The sequence below is a fragment of the Salmo salar genome, chromosome 01 (assembly GCF_965601325.2).
Source record: "Salmo salar chromosome 01, fSalSal1, whole genome shotgun sequence".
Lineage (NCBI taxonomy): Eukaryota > Metazoa > Chordata > Actinopteri > Salmoniformes > Salmonidae > Salmo > Salmo salar.
The window spans coordinates 170,022,106-170,045,480 of NC_138291.1; the positions used below are offsets into that span (position 1 = coordinate 170,022,106).

Here is a 23,375-nt window from a genome sequence, read left to right on the forward strand (position 1 = left end):
TTCTGATATTTAAGTATATTTTAGCAATTACTTTTACTTTTGATACTTAAGTATATTTAAAACCAAATACTTTGACTTTTACTCAAGTAGTATTTTACCAGTTGACTTTCACTTTAAGAGCTTTCTATTAAGGTATCTATACTTTTACTCAAGTATGACAATTGGTTACTTTTTCCACCACAGCACAAAACCAAAACTACCAGCCAAAACCAGAGGATGTTCCCTTTTCTTTATATGACCTAGAAACATATGTAATGCTGTCAATGTGTTGTGATATGCAATCCATTAACACCCTGATCCTATGACCTAAGGATAAGGTAACAACTACATTCAGCTGTTTGGGTCCTTATCTATAGGCATGACCTATAGAACAAACAGGCTTAACAACAGTGTTCTTTTTCTAATCTGCAAGAGCTAACACAGGAGTTTCAAACTGAAAATATCAAAGCAAGACAGAAATGACAAAAAGCTGACCTGACCATAAGAAAATGCTACGTCATTCTATAATAAGAGCAGAACCTTGAAAGCCATTCAAAAACTATTTGAATCTTTGTGAAACTAAAGCCTTATCCTGAATTACTTTAAGGTATTCAAAACCTTTTTCAACCGTTCTAACCCGACAGCAGAGTAATCTCATCCAGTGTCTTGTTTTGAACAGTTAAGTTCAGCTCGCCCTGCATTCCCTGAGCCTGTTTAACGATCCGGACTCTTTGGCGTCTAATAACGTAAATACGTTTCGCTTTAGTGCTTTGACCTAGAAGAACATCACGTTATTGTTTATGGCCAGAGGATAACAAGGAATTAAGAAGTAGTGCTGGATGCATGACATCATCAACTGTAGATGAGTGGAATTGATCTGATAGCCTTCGCTGGGAGCATCTTAATTGAATTTCCTAGTGGAAGGTTAAAAGGAAGGGCAGAAAGAGGGAGGGACATGGAGAATGAGGGAGGAAAATGGATGAAAAGAGAGGGATTGATGGAGAATGTAGGTAGAACGAAACTGACAGGTGGAGACAGAGTGTTTACAGGATGCTGGGGAAGCCTCGCTCAAATCCAGACTGGCTCAATATCCTACGATTACACAACCACTCACACACTATCAGATGGGAGAAGGCAGGTATTGGGTTTCCAGGAAAACACTGAATACAGACAGTCGAGGATCAATACATCTCCAGAGGTATCAAAGCTACAACTGGGCCTGAAGTTGAACACCATCTGCTTTTATGGCCTCAAGACAGGTGTGGAGAGTGAGTGTGCAGGTAGCTTAGTGGTTAAGAGCAATGGGCCAGTAACCAAAAGGTTGTTGGTTCAAATCCTCAAGCCGACTAGGTGAAAAATCTGTCCATGTGCCCTTGAGCAAGGCACTAATCCAGAGTGACTAACGGGAGCAGTTAAGAGCATCTGACAAAATGCTCAAATGCATCTTCAGAATGTCTTGAGCTAAACCCAATGATAAAGTGGTGTAAGACGAATTGGGTGTGAGAGGCCTGTCTTTTAAAATCAAAGAGAAGAGGGGACCTGATCACAATGAGGGTGGGAGGAAGGGAGGGCCTTCACTGCAGGTCACAGAGAGGATTTATATGTCTAGTGAAAAGGCAGAATAGGGTCTATAAAGTGAGTGTTGGGAGACATTCAATTGGACAGAAATGCCATAATGTAACATTCTCCGCTTTTTAGAGGACCAAAGAAAACATAACAGGCATGCATCAAACAAACCATTCTTTGAAAATGTCTGCTCTATTTTACACAAATGAGATAAACGGCCTGAAATTCTTGCCTCAAACTCGCAGTCAATTTGCAGACAAAAACAAAATCTAATACTAAGATGAAAAAGCCACCCAGTAGAAGCTGGCTCTCTCGATGGTTCTCGATGGCCAAAGAGGAGTTTGTGTGTTTGGTTTGCAGTGGTGTGTGTATGCAGCGAGTGCCCTGGAGTGAGAAGACTGATTAGCCTTAATCAACTAACAGGATTAAGAGGTGGAGGGATTAGATGAAGGCACAGTACCGCCACTCTCCAGGCTCGTGACCAGCATTGGCGATACACGCATGCAGATTCCCAAAATTCTAACCTGAAAATGTGCCACTCCGTGCCTTTTTTAAAATTGTTATTTTACCTTTGTTTAACTAGGCAAGTCAGTTAAGAACAAATTCTTATTTACAATGACGGCCTAGGAACAGTGGGTTAACTGCCTTGTTCAGGGGCAGAACAACAGATTTATACCTTGTCAACTTGGGGATTGATCCCCGCCTTGATCAACAGGAATCATGACACAAACACCATGCTTGTTCGATAGCCTCGTGTCATCCTCTGCATTTAGAGGAAGATATAGAGAAGATGTATATATTGTCAGTTTAGTATTTCAGAAACAGGGACTCAGCCAAGTCTAAAATCATTTCATTTCTTCAAAACACAATGTAGACCCATTGACTACTGATGGTTAGAGACAGAGGGCTAAAGGCTTCTGCATGCTTCAGTGTACTCGCATACTCCCTTAAAAGACCTTCGCCTGAAAAACAAGAAAAAGATGCAAAAGTGCTGTTTGTCCATCTTGAGACGCCGTAGCCAGTATACATTTCCTCAAAATAGTCTGAATTAATCTAAGATAACTCAAGAAATCTGTCAGTAATTGTAAAAAATTTGCAGAGATCTTAGTCGTGTAATTTTACATCTAACTAAGATGTTTGGTGCAGTATTTCTCATGTGAAAAAATGTGAATGAAAACGAGACGTCTATCGCTGAATAAAAACAAACACTTCACTGAGGAATCCCTACTGTTGACCAATGACCGACGTAGGGGCGTAGACTTCGGCTCTGAACTTGGGCTTGCCTCGAGAAATTTTGGTGTGTGCACGTACAGTCGAAAAAACCCTTGTCAAAGACCAAAACATCACAAAATGTCTTCATAATATATGCCTTAACTGTTCCGGATGGGAAGCATGCAGACGCCTTAACAGACCTCTGCTATGTGTGACAGTTTAGTGTTTTTTTTCTGTTTACGAAATAATGGTATACAGTAAGCACCTGAGAGACATGGATGTTGTTGTATGTATAGTGCTGGATGTGTGTTAATACTTCCCTTTCCATTAACTACTAAAATGTACTTGACAGGCCAAGGCAAACCATTTCAACACACTATGGTCTAGGACTATATCTCTTGCAGACTGAGAAGTACTGAAAAGTAGGTTGAACACATAAATTGCTCAAATAGAGTGACTGGCTGGTCACTTCTTTTTCCTTCTCGATTGGGTCTATTTATGTTTATTGGAGGGAAAGTTGGCCGTCGAAAGAATGTGTCAGCCGGGTGAGACCGCGGCATACGTCCCACTGTGTCTACGGGGGAAAATGCTGGATGAAAAAAACGTTTTTACCGTGAAGATCTCTATGGTCTGTAATATTACAGTATAATGGAAACTACAATCAAATCTAATCTGCTTAAGCAATGTGTATTCAGTATCTTTGTTTACAACTACCCGCAGCGCACACACACCTGTCTTATTCTTGAACAGTTCTGAAATGCGTGCGAGGAGAGTCCATATAGAATCTCCTACTCAAAAACATTCTGTTGGTTTATTGGAAAACAACTGTATGTTCCTCGGCGTACACATCAAGGACAAAGTGAAATGGTCCACCCACACAGACAGCGTGGTGAAGAAGGTGCAGCAGCGCCTCTTCAACCTCAGGAGGCTGAGGAAATTTAGCTTGTCACCCAAAACACTCCCAAACTTTTACAGATGCACAATCGAGAGCATCCTGTCGGGCTGTATCACCTTCTGGTACGGCAACTGCACCGCCCACAACCGTAAGGCTCTCCAGAGGGTAGTGAGGTCTGCATAACGCATCACCGGGGGCAAACTACCTGCCCCCCAGGACACCGACAGCACCTGATGTCACAGGAAGGCCAAAAAGATCATCAAGGACAACAACCACCCGAGCCACTGCCTGTTCACCCCGCTACCATCCAGAAGGCGAGGTCAGTACAGGTGCATCATAGCTGGGACAGAGAGACTGAAAAAACGCTTCTATCTCAAGGCTATCAGACTGTTAAACATCCATCACTAACACAGAGAGGCTGCTGCCAACATACAGACTCAAATCATTGGCCACTTTAATAAATGGATCACTAGTCACTTTAATAATGTTTACATATCTTACATTACTCATATACTGTATTTATATCATCTATTGCATCTTGCATATGCCGCTCGGTCAGCACTCATCCATATATTTATATGTACATATTCTTATTCCATCCCTTTAGATTTGTGTGTATTAGGCAGTTGTTGTGGAATTGTTAGATATTACTGCACTGTTGGAACTAGAAGCACAAGCATTTCGCTATACTCGCATTAACATCTGCTAACCATGTGTATGTGACCAATAAAATGTCATTTCATTTCATTTTTACTGCACACTACTGCATATCTACAGATGTAGGATCCTAATTTGATCACTCTTTTGTTGCTGAGAATTTTCCTGGGCCACAGGAAATGCACGAGCTTTATGATTTACATAAATTCAATGAAAACCTGCACTAACACACAGTTATGTATTCCACTTTTTTGTAGCCTCATTTTGACCTGCTAATAGCCTAACCACCGATCAAGCAACATTATAGACTAAACGTTAAAATCCTGTTGCTGCAGAATTATCTTCCTGCAACAATGCAGGTCCAGGTAAGATCCTACATCTCTACTACTGACTAAATACTGTATTCAAGGTTCAACTGAATTCCCTATCGTTCAGGTAATATTCAGTCCAAACTACTTCCGTTCCTAATGCGCAGACGACTTAAAGCAGAGCGTAATCAATGTGGTCACTTTCTATTCTCCTCTTTGACCAGGTTTTGCTAGTGATTTAGGGCCATAAGATATGGCTACAGAGTGTGTCAGTGAACACGATACACCAGTTTCCTTCTGCCAGCACACTATAACTAAGAGCCTGGCACGAAATGGACACCAGTTGCTCTCGCTCAAGCTTCCTCTGATTTTGTACAGTACAGTATGGGTGGAGGAAGTATAGTTGTTGCTCAATGAAACAGCAGATGTGAAATTCAGCTGAGGCCATTATTTTCCCAAAGGACAAGCAGCAGTGGAGTTATTCAGTTAGCCAACTCTCCCCCACCCCCCTCCAGAACTACACGAGGGAGAAGACTTGAACAAAGAAAATTATTCTAACTAACATTTCGAAGATCCGTGGATGGACGACACGCTTCACAGTCACACACTACTCACAAAAGGTCATTACTGTACAGGAACGTTTCAGTCATTTAAGAGGCATTATTTCCCCCACAGACACTTACAGTTAAAAGATTTTTCAGTATCAGACTACTTCAATACATGTTGCTTCTCCCAAACCCATCCAGTTTTTTCTCTGGTTATTTTAGTTAATTGGTTATAATTGGGGAAGAGTGTGGAGTTGAAGGATTTCAACCCGTACATTGGGATTGGACACCAGAGAGGCTGTGGGTTGGAGGCAGTCTGACCTGTCTGAGCTTTAGAAAACCCCTGATCTTATTGCCGCCTTGGAGCCAGGAGAGAGAATTAGAAAGCTGTAGTGACTCACACACACAGCTGTCGGCAGAGTGCACACACAGCCACATAACCCTTGGATGAGGGTGTGTGGGCAGGGGGTTCTTTATTTTTACATTGTAAAATAATAGTGAAGACATCAAAACTACAAAATAACACATATGGAATGATGTTAAATCAAAATATATTTTATATTCAAGATTCTTCAAAGTAGCCACCCTTTGCCTTGATGACAGCTTTGCGCACTCTTGGCATTCTCTCAACCAACTTCATCTGGAATGCTTTTACAACAGTCTTGAAGGAGTTCCCACATATGCTAAGTACTTGTTGGCTGCTTTTCCATCACTCTGCGGTCCAACTCATCCCAAACCATCTCAGTTGGGTTGCGGTCAGGTGATTGTGGAGGCCAGGTCATCTGATGCAGCACTCTGTCACTCTCCTTCTTGGTCAAATAGCCCTTACACAGCCTGGAGGTGTGTTGGGTCATTGCCCTGTTGAAAAACAAATGATAGTCCCACTAAGCGCAAACCAGATGGGATGGCGAATCGCTGCAAAATGCTGTGGTAGCCATGCTGGTTAAGTGTGCCTAGAATTCTAAATAAATCACAGATAGTCTCACCAGAAAAACACCCCCACACCATCACACCTCCTCCTCCATGCTTCACGGTGGGAACTACACATGCGGAGATCATCTGTTCACCTACATTTTACATTTTACATTTTAGTCATTTAGCAGACGCTCTTATCCAGAGCGACTTACAAATTGGTGCATTCACAAAGACACAGCGGTTGGAACCAAAAATCTCAAATTTGGACCCATCAGACCAAAGGACAGATTTCCACCGGTCTAATGTTCATTGCTCGTGTTTCTTGGCCCAAGCAAGTCTCTTCTTATTATTGGTGTCCTTTAGTAGTGGTTTCTTTGCAGCAATTTGACCATGAAGGCCTGATTCACACAGTCTCCTCTAAACAGTTGATGTTGATAAGTCTGTTACTTGAACTCTGTGAAGCATTTATTTGGGTTTTTATTTATTTCTGAGTCTGGTAACTCAAATGAATTTATCCTCTACCGCAGAGGTAACTCTGGGTCTTCCTTTCCTGTGGCGGTCCTCATGAGAGCCAGTTTCATCATAGCGCTTGATGGTTTTTGCGACTGCACTTGAAGAAACGTTCAAAGTTCTTGAATTTTCCGGATTGACTGACCTTCATGTCTTAAAGTAATGATGGACTGTCGTTTCTCTTTACATATTTGAGCTGTTCTTGCCATAATATGGACTTGGTCTTTTACCAAATAGGGCTATCTTCTGTATACCACCCCTACCTTGTGACAACACAACTGATTGGCTCAAACGCATTAAGAAGGAAAGAAATTCCACCAATGACCTTTTAACAAGACTACCTCATGAAGCTTGTTGAGAGAATGTCAACAGTGTGCAAAGATGTCATCAAGGCAAAGGGTGGCTACCTGGAAGAATCTGAAATATATATTTTTTATTTGTTTAACACTTTTCTGGTTACTACATGATTCCATATGTGTTATTTCATAGTTTTGATGTCCTCACTGTTATTCTACAATGTAGAAAATAGTAAAAATAAAGAAACACCCTGGAATGAGTAGGTGTGTGTCCAAACTTTGGACTGGTACTGTAAATATAATATAAATATTTTTTTTTACTTTTACCCCCTTTTCTCCCCAATTTCGTGATATCCCATTGGTAGTTAGTCTTGTCCCATCACTGAAACTCCCGTATGGACACAGGAGAGGCGAAGGTCGAGAGCCATGCGTCCTCCAAAACACGACCCTGCCAAACCGGTTGTGTCCCATATCTAAAACCATTCCAGAGTTGAGTTTGAGGGACATAGCCTATTACTGACACCCCCAGCGAGGCAGTGTGTTATTTGGAAAGTAGAACACATACCGCTTGGACACCAGTCAACACTGTGACCCATTGAAATCCAATTGAATGGATTATTGTGGCTGGTTCACTGGCTTCGTTTTAAAAGCTGTCCGTACCATTTGGGGGGGAAACAACTAGTGACTGGTGTTGTGTCTGTTCCATTCAACAATAGTGTTTTTAAAACATTCAAATCAAATTGATGATGGCTCCAACTCATATCACCTTGTCCTCTAAAAGGGGTTTCATGGATGATTATATATGACTGTTATTCATTTCATTTAATAAGCGGCATAGAATTGTTGAGCTATTTATTTTGTAAAATTATAACAGTGACTATAACGATTTTCTTGTTCACTGTCTATGCATTGTGGACCAATATATTGTTAACAAATTATTGTACTAAAAACTAAATCAGGGTACTTATGTTATTTGAAGGGCTCACTTGCTAAACAGACATGTGTCTCAATGTTCAATCCCTGTATAAGTAAAGGATAAATACAAAATAAAATAAAAACAGGCTATATTATGAAATAATAAACAGTTACATGTTTGTTCTTCATCAATAAAACATATCGATTTCACAACGTGTGTTTAACTTTTCTGGAAAAAAACGGGCTACTCAAACTATGTTGATGCATTTCAAAAGGATTACAACTATAGCCGACTAATGTTGATGCGCAATTAAACGTATTGGACTTCAATAACTGTGTCATTGACACTAAGGCAGAAGTAAAGAACAAAACACAACAGAACACAGATCGTATCCTCTCAAACCCCTAGGCTATTAACCTTCATTAATCATCTGTGGTAGCTTGGATAACAGACCAGTCAACAAACGCATTGAAAACCGCACACAAGGCTATAGTGCGCACTAAATACGTTATTCCGTTACCTCCAACTGCGGAAGGTCTGGGTCCAGTTGGGTGAAGCTATGCAAGACAACAGGGCTCGCATCCCCGGCGACCTCTAGTTTCACCCCGTCCCAGATGTTGCGTATCCTCCAGGTGCTGGCATCGAACATCACATCAGGGGAACCCAGCTTGATACTGCGTCCCTCGCACTGAGCTCCCGTTAGATAAACCATTGGTGTCGTCCGTCGGTATCGCTACAACAGCAACAATGTCATATGAAGCCTACACCGTGGTAGTCTTCCCCCATGTCTTGCGGGTAAAAACGGCGTCCTGTTCTTTCTCTCACAAAAGCCCTTGACAAACCGAACACCCAGGAGTATGTAGGCTACTACTGACTGTGCTCTGTGTTTGTTGTATATATGTCTGCTCTGCTCCGGGAAGCGGGGACAGAGGTTGGCTGGGTTGGCTTGGAAAGAATGGGCCAGCTCGTTTTGCATACCCCGGTGCCCGGGGTGAGTGGAGATTAGGCTTAAGGACCAATGGAATGATCTAAAAAAATCACGAACTCCGCTAACCGGGTCACCGAGCCATGCAAAACGAACTGGCCCATTCAGCCAGGTCCATAGCCCCTCCCCCGACGCAGGAACGCCTGCCCCCTCGTGAGAAGGTGATGTAATTTTCGCAGCAACGTGATGTGGGCAGAAAGTCGTTCTGTAGGACGTAGGTCGTAAACTGTACAGCGTTTAAAACGATTCACACCATTATGTTATCCATCCTATGCTGTATTCTTGCACTTCAAAAATATAAGTTTGAGAGGGCCACCAACAGAAATGTAAACGGTGAAAAATGTCTCATGACATTTTAACTCGCAAATAGCACTTGCTTTTTTTGTATTTTTATTTAACCTTTATCTAACCCGGACGACGCTGGGACAATTGTGCACCGCCCTATGGGCCTCCCGATCACAGCCTGGGAACGAACCAGGGTCTGTAGTGAAGCCTCTAGCACTGCAATGCAGTACCTTAGACCGCTGCGCCACTCGGGAGTCCAAATGATTTCTATGATCTGTATCCATACCATGAGTGCAATGTTAGGCTATTTTACCCTTTTTTTATTTTTAATATAGGCCTAGCTATAGCTATCCTGTATGTATGTGTTGCCTAACCTTCTGTTCATTATAATTTCTATTACATCTATTAAGCCAACCTACATTATAACCTGCCTCCTTACTGTCTTCCATGATATAAACACTGACATATATTCTATTACATTAAAGCATTGATGCATATTTCATATTTTTTTCATTCTCCTTCCTTCAGTCTTTGTTTCTTTGTTAGTACTTGTATTTTATTATTTTACGATGATAAGCACTTTGTTACCTGTATTGGAAAGCGCTATTCAAATAAAGTTATTGTTATTATTATTAAAGGTAATGTTTGAAAAACCATATGTCTTTCACAGTTTAAAGATTAAGCTGTGAATGTGAAATACTTGAAGGAGACAGAAACTAAGTCATTTGTTTTGCTGAGTACAGAACAGGGCAGTCTGAGCTGCCCCCACACATATCCTCAGCAACCTTTTGGTTGCTCCACTTTCTACATCTGTTTTGCGTTATGTGTGGGCTGAGCCGCCCGAGTCACTGCCAGTAAACGCAGGCTGAAAACAAAGTCAGGGAGGCTGAGGAATGCGAAGAGGGAGAATGGAGAGCAGAGAGGGGTGGGGGTTGGGGCTGACTAGGGACAATGTTGGGGTGCTGCTGTTTTCAGTGAAAAACTAAGGTCATTAGTGGGTTTCGAAGTGAGTATAAGATTTAACTGAGATGTGGTTGTTTCACCTAGCTATCTTAAGCTGACTGGATAACTAAAATGGCAAAAATATAAATGTAAGTGTATCTTTGCAGAAATGTGAACGTGTTATTGTAATAAAACATGTAAAACATGTATTTATTGTGTTTGTGAGCATGTGCATGAGTGCCCGCATGTGTGTGTAATAGCCAAACTTGCTAACAGCCCTCAAGTCAAATGGCCTAGTACTCAATCAATCATTCAATCAAATTGATTTAAAATCAAACACTTTGATTAAATTGGAATAATCTGAACGATGATAATAAATTATTGATGATGGAAGTTAGCGGTCCTGTTCCGAAATGGACCCGGGGATTTCCCACCCAGACCCAATATGCAAAAATACATTTTTAAAACATTCCATGGTCTCCGTGGATCTTATTTCAAACTCAAAGCCAAACACAACAGCAGCTATCTGAGACGCATATTTGATGCAAGGCTAATAATTAGCTGGTTGATAAACTGAATCAGGTTAGTAACATCTGAGGTTGAAGTGAAAACATTCAAAAGGGTGGCTCCCCAGGAACCGGGTACCACCTGTTGAGTAGTGAGAGCCAGTTCCTCAAACAGCTGGTTGAAAAAAAACTGGACAAGCTCCATTCGAGACTGAAGAACTGTAATAACTCATGTACCTGAAGAACTGTAATATCTTATGTTCCTCTGAGTTGTGTTTGAACAAGGACATGGATAATATAATGTACATCTCTGGTTTTTCTAAACATCGGCAGGACAGAATGGCAACTTCAGGTAAGCTTTGTTAACAATAGCTGGTCCGTGACCTCTAATATTAAGGAAGTCTCGAGGTTGTGCTTCCCTGAGTTAGAATAAGCTGTAGACCATATTATTTACCAAGAGAGTTTTTATCTATATTTTTCGTAGTTGTCGATTTATCCCCATAAACCGATGTTGGCACTAAGACTGACCTCAACGAGCTGTATAGTGCCATAATCAAACAAGAAGATGCTCATCCATAGGCGGCGCTCCTAGTTGCCAGTGATTTTATTATGTAGGGAAACTTAAATCCGTTTTACCTAATTTCTACCAGCATGTCACCTGTGCAACTAGAGGCAAAAAAACTCTAGATCACCTCCACACACAGAAATGCTGTGACGTCTACTCCCGCACCTCCCCTCCGGCATTCGACGTCGCCGGTATACTAACCACCGGTCCTGGCATCCATCATTACGCACACCTGGCAACAATCATTACGTGCACCTGCACTTCATCATGAGGCACACCTGGACTCCATTACCTCACTTATTACCCTATATGTGGCACTCCCTTAGGTTCTTTCCCCAGTCAGTATTGTTTCTGTGTCTATGTTAAGACACCACTATGATGGTGTCTCGTTCCATGTTTGTTGGTTTATTAAACATACCACCTGCTTCTCGACTCTCAGCGTCTTTGTTACAGAATACTGACTCAAACAATGGAAGCAGCAGGAAAACAGAATAACTCCCAGACAGTCGACGAGCAGGGATACATTCTTCGTCAATACCACGACCAGCTGGCACAACTGGGGACAGCTATGGAAGAGGTTCTTCGCAGTGTGCAACATCTCGAGCATACCCGGAAGGTGTTGCCGTAAACTAGCAGAGGATATTCTACTACCAGTCGACCCAGCACAACAGCCCATTCAGCAACAAGCTCAGGTCAGTGATACCCGTTTATCCCTCCCAGATAAGTATGAAGGCACCCCATCTAAATGCCGTGGCTTCCTACTTCAGTGCTCCCTCTACTTTGCGCACCAGATGGGAGCCCCCACCACAGAGGTCCAAGGTTGCCACGGTTATTTCTCTGCTGACGGGGCGGGCATTGGAATGTGCCACTGCTGTCTTTGAGATAGGAGAGGAGGAGCTAAATTCATATGAGGGGTTTCATGGCTCTGTTCAAATGTATCTTCGATCAGCCACCGGCGGGCAGGGGGACCTGAAGGCTGCCGAGTACGCACTCACCTTCCGGACAGTAGCAGCATCCAGCGGATGGAATGAACGGGCGCTTCATACGCTCTGTTACTGAGCTCCCCTCCTCTGTCGGTTTCACTGCCATTTTGGTGGTTGTGGATAGATTTTCCAAATCCTGTCGTTTTATCCCTCTCTCTGGTCTCCCTACTGCTCTCCAGGTCACTGAGGTACTATTGCAGCAGGTCTTCTTCTGGCATTATGGCCTTCCGGAGGACCTCGTCTCCAACCGTGGCCCCCAATTCACATCACGGGTATGGAGAACCTTTATGGAGAAGCTCGGGGTCATGGTCAGCCTCACTTCCGGGCAGGTGGAGAGGATGAACCAGAGGCTGGGGAGGTTCTTGAGGAGTCACTGTCAGGACCGGCAGGGAGAGTGGGCCCGATTCCTTCCATGGGCGGAGTACGCCCAGAATTCGCTACGTCACTCCTCCACTGGGCTGACCCCTTCCAGTGTGTTCTGGGTTTTCAGCCGGCCCTGGCTCCGTGGACCCCGGACCAGACCGAAGCTCCTGCGGTTGATGAGTGGTTCAGGCACGCAGAAGAAGTGTGGAGCGATGCTCACGTGAGACTCCAGTCCACCGTCAGAAGGAGTAGGCAGACCTCCACCGCAGTGCGACCCCTGTGTTCCATTCTGGGGATCGTGTCTGGCTCTCTACCAGGAACCTCCCACTCCACCTGCCCTGCAAGAAGCTGAGCCCCCGGTTTGTGGGGCCTTTCAAGGTTCTCCGGAGGATCAATGAGGTGACGTATAGGTTACAGCTTCCCAGTGACTACCATATCTCACCTTCTTTTCATGTCTGACAGCATAGGCCGGACCCCCCTTGATGTCACGGAGGGGTGTCGTAGGGGACAACATCAAGTAGAGGGAGCACTCCATTACCTCACTTATTACCTCCCCTATATCTGGCACTCCCTTAGGTTCTTGTCCCAGACAATATTGCTTCTGTGTCTGTTAAGACGCCACTACGATGTTGTCACGTTCCATGTTTGGTTTATTAAACATACCACCTGCACCTGCTTCTCAGCGTCTTCGTTACAAATGCATACAAAGCTCTCCATTGCCCTCTATTTTGCAAATCTGACCATAACTCTATCCTCCTGATTGCTGCTTACAAGCAAAAACTCAAACAGGAAGTACCGGTGAAGCGCCCAATATGGAAGTGACTACCGTATCTTACCTTTTCATGTCTCCCTTCTCAGGCCAGTGGTTCCTGGTCCCCTAGCTGATGATATTCCCCACGACACCCCTCCACCCCCCCTGGACATCAAGGGGGGTCCGGCCTATGCCGTCAGATCCCTACTGGACTCCCAATGTTGTGGGGGTCGGCTCCAGTACCTGGTGGACTGGGAGGGGTATGGCCCAGAGGCGCGGTGGTGGGTTCCAGTGGAGGACATTCTGGATCCCAACATCATCCTTGATTTTCACCTTTGCCGCTGCGGCTAGAGCCGCGCGTCGGGGGTGGTACTGTCATGTCTACTCCCGCTCCTCCCCTTCGGCGTTCAACATCACCGGTATACTAACCACCGGTCCTGGCATCCTTCATTACGCACACCTGCACTTCATCATGAGGCACACCTGGACTCCATTACCCTATATCTGGCACTCCCTTAAGTTTATTTTCCCCAGTCAGTATTGTTTCTGTATCTATGTTAAGACGCCACTATGATATTGTCTTGTTCCATGTTCGTTGGTTTATTAAATGTACCACCTGCTTCTCGACTCTCAGCGTCTTTGTTACAAATGCATACAAAGCTCTCCATCGCCCTCCATTTTGCAAATCTGACCATATCAAATGTATTTATAAAACCATATCCTCCTGCTTCAAGCAAAAACTCAAACAGGAAGTACCGGTAACGTGCCCAATATGGAAGTGGTCTGATGAAGCGGATGCTAAGCTATAGGATTGTTTCACTAGCACAGACTGGAATATGTTCCAGGATTCATCCAATGGCATTGAGGTGTTTACCACATCAGTCACTGGGTTCATTAATAAGTACGACGTCGTCCCCACAGTGACCATACGTACATATTCCAACCAGAAGCCATGGATTACTGGCAACATCCGAGCTAAAGGCTGGAGCTGCCGCTTTCAAGTAGCAGGACACTAATAAATCCCGCTATGACAACTGACGAGCCATCAAACAGCCAACATGTCAATAAAGGACTAAGATCGAATTCTACCATGCCAACTCTGACGCTTGTCGGATGTGGAAATGCTTGCAAACTATCACGGATTACAAAGGAAAACCCACCTGCGAGCTGCCCAGTGACGAGGTCCCATGTGGCTTAGTTGGTAGAGCATGGGGCTTGCAATGCTAGGATTGTGGGTTCAATTCCCACGGGGGCCCATACAAAACATGTATGCACTCACGACTGTGAGTCACTCAGGATAAGAGCGTCTGCTAAATGACAAATGTAAATGACGAGAGCCTACCAGATGCACTAAATACCTTCTCTCGCTTCGAGACAAGCAACACTGAATCATGCATGAGAGCACTAGCTGTTCTTGACGACTACGTGATCACACTCTGTAGCCGATGTGGATAAGACCTTTAAACAGGTAAACATTCGCCCACAGCTTACCAGGACAAATACTCGGAGCATGCGCTAACCAGCTGGCAAGTGTCTTCACTGACATTTTTAACCTCTTTCTGACCCAGTCTGTAATACCTACATGTTTCAAGCAGACCACCATAGTCCCTGTGCCCAAGAACTCAAAGCTAACCTGTCTAAATTACTATTGCCCTGAAGCACTCATATCTGTAGCAATGAAATGCTTTGAAAGGCTGGTCATTACTCACATCAACACTATCAACCCAGAACCCACTCCAATTCGCATACTGCCCCAATAAATGTACAGATTATGCAATCACTATTGCACTCCACACTGCCCTCTCCCACCAGGACAAGAGGAACACCTATGTGAGAATGCTGTTCATCGGCTACAGCTCAGCATTCAATACCATTGTGCCATCCAAACTCATTACTAAGCTAAGGTCCCTGGGACTGAACACTTCCTGGACTTCCTGACGGGCTGCCCCCAGGTGGTGAAGGTAGGCAACAACATATCCGCCATGCTCACCCTCAACACGGGGGCCCCTCAAGGGTGCGTGCTTAGTCCCCTCCTGTACTCCCTGTTCACTCACGACTGCATGGCCTCGCACGATTCCAACACCATCATTAAGTTTATTGACGACATGACGTGGTAGGCCTGATCACCGACAATGGTCAGACAGCCTATAGGGAGGAGGTCAGAGACCTAGCAGTGTGGTGCAAGGACAACCTCTCCCTCAACGTCAGCCAGACAAAGGAGCGGATTGTCGACTACAGGAAATGGATGGGTCACCACGCCCATTCACATCGATGGGGTTGTAGTGGAGCGGGTCGAGAACTTTAAGTTCCTCGGTGTCCACATCACTAAGGATCTATCATGGTCCACCAACACAGTCGGGAAGAGGGCATGACAACACCACTTCCCCCTCAGGAGGCTGAAAAGATTTGTCATGGCCCTTAGAGCCTCAAAAATGTCTACAGCTGCACCATTGAGAGCATCTTGACTGGCTGCATCCCCGCTTGGTATGGCAACTGCTTGGCATCCGACCGCAAGGCGTTACAGAGGGTAGTGCGTACGGCCAGTACTTTACTGGGACCGAGCTCCTTGCCATCCAGGACCTCTATACCAGGCACGTCAGAGGAAGGCCCTACAAATTGTCAAAGACTCCAGCCACCCAAGTCATAAACTGTTCTCTCTGCTACCGCACGGTAAGCAGTACCGATGCACTAAGTCTGGAACCAACAGGACCCTGAACAGCTTCTACCCCCAAGCCATAAGGATGCTAAATATGTAGTTAGTCCAGGTAGCTATTTGGTTAACTATTTAACTATCTGCATTGAACCTTTTTGAACAAACTTTTTTTTGACTCATCACATACGCTGCTGCTACTGTTTATTATCTATCCTGTTGCCTAGTCACTCTATTCCTAGTTATACAATGGCAAGAAAAAGTATATGAACCCTTCAGAATTATCTGGATTTCTTCATAAATTGGTCATAAAATTAGATCTGATCTTCATCTAACTCACAACAATAGACAAACATACTGTGCTCAAACTAATAAAACACTAATTATTGTATTTTTCATGTCTATATTTAATACATCATTTAAACTTTCACAGTGTAGTTTGGAAAAAAGTATGTGAACCCCCAGGCTAATGACTTCTTCAAAATCTAATTGGAGTCAGGAGTCAGCTAACCTGGAGTATAATCCTTGAGACGAGATTGGAGATGTTGGTTAGAGCTGCCCTGCCCTATAAAAAACACTCACAAAATTTGAGTTTTCTATTCCCAAGAAGCATTGCCGGATGTGAACCATGCCTCGACCAAAAGAGATCTCAGAAGACCCAAATTTAAGAATTGTTGACTTGCATAAAGCCGGAAAGGGTTACAAAAGTATCTCTAAAAGCCTTGATGTTCATCAGTCCACGGTAAGGCAAATTGTCTAAAGTTCAGCACTGTTGGTACTCTCCCTAGGAGTGGCCATCCTGCAAAGATGACTGCAAGAGCACAGCGCAGAATGCTCAATGAAGTTAAGAAGAATCTTAGAGTGTCAGCTAAAGACTTACAGAAATCTCTGGAACATGCTAACATCTCTGTTGAGGAGTCTATGATACGTAAAACACTAAACAAGAATGGTGTTCATGGGTGGACACCACGGAAGAAGACACTGCTGTCCAAAAAAAACATTTCTGAAGTTCGCAAAGAGCATCTGGATGTTCCACAGCGCTACTTGCAAAATATTCTGTGGACAGATGAAATGAAAGTTGAGTTGTTTGGAAGGAACACACAACACTATGTGTGGAGAAAAAAAGTCACAGCACATCAACATCAAAACCTCATCCCATCTGTAAAGTATGGTGAATGGATTATCATGGTTTGGAGCTGCTTTGCTGCCACAGGGCATGGAAAGTTCGCTATCATCGAAGGAAAAATGTATTCCCAAGTTTATCAAGACATTTTGCAGGAGAATGTAAGCCTATCTGTCCGCCAATTGAAGCTCAACAGAAGTTGGGTGATGCAACAGGACAACGACCCAAAACAAAAGTAAATCAACAACAGAATGGCTTGAACAGAAGAAAATACTCCTTCTGGAGTGGCCTAGTCAGAGTCCTGACCTCAACCCGATTGAGATGCTGTGGCATGACCTCGAGTGCGGTTCACACCAGATATCCCAAGAATATTGCTGAACTGAAACAGTTTTGTAAAGAGGAATGGTCCAAAATTCATCCTGACCGTTGTGCAGGTCTGATCCGCAACTACAGAAATCGTTTGGTTGAGGTTATTGCTGCCAAAGGATGGTCAACCAATTATTAAAACCAAGGGTTCACATACTTTTCCCACCCTGCACTGTGAATGTTACACACTGTGTTCAATAAAAGACATGAAAACGTATAATTGTTTGTGTGTTATTAGTTTAAGCAGACTGTGTTTGTCTATTGTTGTGACTTAGATGAATATCAGATCAAATTTTATGACCAATTTATGCAGAGGTGCAGGTAATTCCAAAGGGTTCACATACTTTTTCTTGCCACTACATGTACATATCTACCTCATACCCCTGCACATCGACACTGTAAGGGAAAACATGCAAAGGGAAAATAAACCCAGATGCAGGCCACAGAGTCTACTACTAACCAAAGAAGACATGGTTGTCATTTACTGGGTGGGAAAGAGATGGGACCCCAAGGTCATTCACACACTGTTAGCAAACAGTCCCTGTAGCACAACAACGGGGGGTGATATAGTAGTCATGATTATGGTGTAACACTGGTGTGGTACTCAGTCCTGCTCCTGTTGTTATGTATCTCCAATGACAGGGCATAGAGGCTCTTCCCTGTTGCTTTGTGGAGGTTTACTATGGGCTATAATTAGACGCTTTGTCAGTATCCACGGTAACCTGCAGGTGAGGTTCAGAAAATAATTATAGGACGCAATTTTATTAGTTGGCCTGGCTTTTTTGTGATCCCAGAATATTACATTTTTATTGTAGCGGAAATAGCTTGTGTGCTACTGCAGTGCATTTGTTCTATAGTTTGTATGATTCTCAAGCACTTTATATAATGGTGTGGGTGCTATCAACCTCTGTCATCACCAATGGGTGAAGCACTGCAGAGATTTCCTCTTCTTTTGCTCATCAAACATGTTTCGCTGTCTAGATGAGAGAAATGAATTTGAAAATAGCATGCTTACACAGAATAATCCAATTCCTGGACTAAAAAATATTCTTAATTTTCATCCGGGAAACCGTCCCAAAGAGTACAGGCATACTTGCATACACTCTTTAAAAAAAGGGTTCCGAAAGGGTTCTTCAGCTGTCCCCACAGGAGAACCCTTTTTGGTTCTAGGTATAACCCTTTTTGGTTCAAGGTAGGACCCGTTGGGGTTCCACGTAGATCCATCTGTGGAAAGAGTTCTACATGGAACCCTTGGTTCTACTTGCAAGACAAAACAGTTCTATCTGCAACCAAAAAGGGTTATTCAAAGGGTTCTCCTATGAGGACAGCCAAAGAACCCTTTTAGGTTCTAGATAGCAGCTTTTCTTTCTAAGAGTGTAATGGAGGAGATGGAAATGGAAGAGCATTTCTCCCAGTGTCACCTCACCTTGTCTTTATAATTACTGCACTGGTAAATAGATTTGAAACCAGGCATAGTTCACCAGCTCTGAAATGCAAAGCATCCAGGATGCACTGGAATAAACCGTTCCCTTACCCACTATTGTAGGTGACCAAACCACCCATGCGCTCGCTCTCTCTCACAGCAGAGGTCATCAATATCTTTCACATCTTAAAAATGAGATACTGTGGATATTCAGTGTCATAAAAATAGTATGATAAGGTCAACACTTTTAAAGACGCTCACAAAGTAATGCTTGGGGATAAAACATTCTCTCTCCCCCAACCTACTGTACAGCAGAGCAGAGGTCATCATTACAGATGTGGTCGACCCCCCTCCTCCTCCCCCTCTCCTTCTCCCCCTCCTGGTGGAGAAGTGTAAATACATTGACATTAGAAAGGTGGAGCAGAGAAGATACTGGAGATTACAGAGACTACAGAGTAATGACACTGGAGCTGATAAGAACTCCAAGGGGGTTGATAACGATACAGACTCCCAATTTCCACCTCTTATCTCTGGGACACCACATCCAGGAACAGAGCCTGGCTGGTACTATAGCTGGGCCGGGTGGGCTTGTGGATTGGGAAATGAAGAGGAGTTTTGGCAAAAGTCTAGTTGTCTGAGGAAATAAAAGTAACCACTGGAAAATTAGCCAAATAAGATGGGAAATGATCTGGTCATTTTCCAAACTTGTGTCAAAATAGAAATACCAGTCCCAAAATGCTTACTTTGTCAGCGCTCAAGTTTTCAAGATATGTAACTTTCAAAGTACAGAAATAACAATGGCATGAAACCATTAAAGTGGCACTCCAGTCTCCTTTTCACCTCATTTAACAACTGATTTACTTAACAAAAGGCACATCTCAACAGGTGGTCCAAGCACGTCATGACATGGCACGATCCATAGACTTCTAATGTGATGGGTCCACTTACAGGGCAAGGATAAACAAATTCAGTCAAAGCTGGTTGGCTGGTGTCCGTGGAAATATGGGAAATTATCCAAATTTTTCTACTTAGTGTTGTCACTAACTAATAGCGCCTTCTCTTTCTAGAACTACCTTACATCAATCATACATGACCCCTGACCTGTGCTGTAAAAACAAACACACATCACACAAACCAGCATACACAGACCATGTCTGAAGTTGACCGCAAAGGATTCACACGCACAGAAGTTACCAAACACGGTAGAGACCTCTGAACCTACTTCAAACGTTTCGACAATAACTTGTCATTGTGACACGTTTTACACAGTAAAATGGACACTTTCGGTTGTAGATCATTATATGAAAGTGACACTAGATCATGTTTTGTATTGTGTTGCTTGCTTGCTACAATGCTACTCAATCCTGATTCTATGAGCATCCATGAAAGGCTGTTGTCCTGTGCCATGTTAATAATAGCATCAGTGCACACATAAATACAGTTGAAGTCGGAAGTTTACATACACCTTAGCCAAATACAATTAAACTCAGTATTTCACAATTCCTGACATTTAATCCTAGTAAAAAATCCCTGTTTTAGGTCAGTTAGGATCACCACTTTATTTTTAGAATGTGAAATGTCATAATAATAGTAGAGAGAATGATTTACTTCAGCTTGTATTTCTTTCATCACATTCCCAGTGGGTCAGAATTTTACATACACTCAATTAGTAGTTGGTAGCATTGCCTTTAAATTGTTTGACCTGGGTCAAATGTTTCGGGTAGCCTTCCACAAGCTTCCTACAATAAGTTGGGTGAATTTTGGCCCATTCCTCCTGACAGACCTGGTGTAACTGAGTCAGGTTTGTAGGCCTCCTTGTTCACAGCTTTTTCAAGCTTTTTCAGTTCTGCCCACAAATTTTCTATGGGATTGAGGTCAGGGCTTTGTGATCGCCACTCCAATACTTTGACTTTGATGTCCTTAAGCCATTTTGCCACAACTTTGGAAGTATGCTTGGGGTCATTGTCCATTTGGAAGACCCATTTGCGACCAAGCTTTATCTTCCTGACTGATGTCTTGATATGTTGCTTCAATATATCCACCAAATTGTCCTACCTCATGATGCCATCTATTTTGTGAAGTGCACCAGTCCCTCCTGCAGCAAAGCACCCCCACAACATGATGCTGCCACCCCCGTGCTTCATGGTTGGGATGGTGTTCTTCGGCTTGCAAGCCTCCCCCTTTTTCCTCCAAACATAACGATGGTCATTATGGCCAAAGAGTTCTATTTTTGTTTCATCAGACCAGAGGACATTTCTCCAAATAGTACAATCTTTATCCCCATGTGCAGTTGCAAATCGTAGTCTGGCTTTTTTATGGCGGTTTTGGAGCAGTGGTTTCTTCCTTGCTGAGCGGCCTTTCAGGTTATGTCGATATAGGACTCGTTTTAGTATGGATATAGATCATTTTGTACCTGTTTCCTCCAGCATCTTCACAAGGTCCTTTGCTGTTGTTCTGGGATTGATTTGTACTTTTCGCACCAAAGTACGTTCATCTCTAGGAGACAGAACACGCCTCCTTCCTGAGCGTTATGACGGCTGTGTGGTCCCATGGTGTTTATACTTGCGTACTATTGTTTGTACAGGCGTTTGGCAATTGCTCCCAAGGATGAACCAGACTTGTGGAGGTCTACAGTTTTTTTCTGAGGTCTTGGCTGATTTCTTTTGATTTTCCCATGATGTCAAGCAAAGAGGCACTGAGTTTGAAGATAGGCCTTTTAATACATCCACAGGTACACCTCCAATTGACTCAAATGATGTCAATTAGCCTATCAGAAGCTTCTAAAGCCATGACATCATTTTCTGGAATTTTCCAAGCTGTTTAAAGGCACAGTCAACTTAGTGTATGTAAACTTCTGACCCACTGGAATTGTGATACAGTGAATTATAAGTGAAATAATCTGTCTGTAAACAATTGTTGGAACAATTACTTGTGTCATGCACAAAGTAGGTGTCCTAACCGATTTGCCAAAAATAAAGTTTGTTAACAAGAAATTTGTGGAGTGGTTGAAATCGAGTTTTAATGACTCCAACCTAAGTGTATGTAGATTTCTGACTTCAACTGTACAGCTACATTCTTTCTCCTGGCCAATAAGAATAAAGTGCTTCACTTAGGACCTGCCTGAGTGGGCACCCTGACCTGTTCCCATGGCGAAACCATGCTGACCAAAGCCTAAAAGGGCGACCTTACCTGATAGGCTGTCTCATCCCCACCTCCTACCCACCAACCGGTGTTAACTTACAGATTCTAGCACATAACAGAAAACTGACCTAGGATCAGAGAAATAGTACATAAGTAAAACATCCTCACGCCACTGTCCAGATAACGTGCACACTATAGAGTGCATATCAGTTTGCATATGCGTTCAATTCAAAGGTGAACTGTAGCATTTTACACAAGCATATTGTAAGCAGTCACAACAGATTCCCACACTACCACTGTCCTAGCTCTCAGTCTCCACACCAGACACCTGCAGTCAGTGATCCCCTCTCAGTCTCCACACCAGACACCTGCAGTCAGTGATCCCCTCTCAGTCTCCACACCAGACACCTGCAGTCAGTGATCCCCTCTCAGTCTCCACACCAGACACCTGCAGTCAGTGATCCCCTCTCAGTCTCCACACCAGACACCTGCAGTCAGTGATCCCCTCTCAGTCTCCACACCAGACACCTGCAGTCAGTGATCCCCTCTCAGTCTCCACACCAGACACCTGCAGTCAGTGATCCCCTCTCAGTCGCCACACCAGACACCTACCAGGTGGTCCAGTATGAGAGGAACATCCAGCATACACATCATCATGGGCTGGACGAGGGCTCGGTGGAGGCTGAAGGGGGACTTGGACCCCATGCTGCCCCAGGGACAGAGTCTTGGCTTGGGTGGCAGGGCGCCCCTGGCTGGGGCTGTGGTCCTCCAGCTCTCAGACCCTACTAGAGGGCTGAAGCTGAACCAAAGGGATCTCTCCTTATGAGTCTTCTGCTGCACTTTCCTTTATCTATTTTTCTCACTTGTTGTTTTCCAAAATGAACAAAGGGGAAAAGTGTCATAAGTAGACGCCTCTTCTTTCTACTCAGACTTTCTCTTTCCTGTCTCTCTCTCTTTCTCCTTCCCTTCTCTCTCTCTCCTTGTCTCCTTCTCCGTCTCTCTCCTTGTCTCTTTCTTCTTCCCGTCTCTCTCTCTCCTTGTCTCTTTCCCGTTTCTCTCTTTCCTGGGCTCCTTCTCTGTCTCTCTCTCTCCTTGTCTCTTTCCCGGGCTCCTTCTCTGTCTCTCTCTCTCCTTGTCTCCTCCTCCTCCGTCACTCTCTCCTTCTCTTTTCCTTGGTCTCGAAGTCGCTGTAAGATCCTTATGACATGCTGCTACACGTTAGAGCACGCCTGTCCACTACTTTGAGAGACACATTGTAAAACTTAAAGGAGGCGAATCAGCGAGCAGGTACTCACCACTCCCTCACCCTCCTCTCTGAACAGCTGCTGATAGAAGGCTATGGAGTGTTACTGGAGAGCTTGTGTGTGTGTGTGTGTGTGTGTGTGTGTGTGTGTGTGTGTGTGTGTGTTTGTATGAGCCAGGGGCGAGAGAGAGAGAGGACTATTAATGATTGAGTACCAGAGAGGGAAGAAAACAAGCTTCTACATGCTTTC

At 43.8% G+C, this 23,375-nt stretch overlaps 2 protein-coding genes across 2 annotated transcripts in view; both read right to left on the reverse strand.

Annotated features, from left to right (window-relative positions):
- Positions 1–23,375, reverse strand: part of LOC106570436 (ral guanine nucleotide dissociation stimulator) — a 76,116-nt gene that overhangs the window by 39,106 nt on the left and 13,635 nt on the right. The gene's annotated exons all lie outside the window — the stretch shown is intronic.
- Positions 5,579–8,647, reverse strand: gnds (Ral guanine nucleotide dissociation stimulator). Its single transcript, NM_001140777.1, is given in 2 exon segments — positions 5,579–6,020; positions 8,320–8,647. Coding segments are annotated over 2 exon segments (225 nt in total). The 5' UTR covers positions 8,512–8,647; the 3' UTR covers positions 5,579–5,987.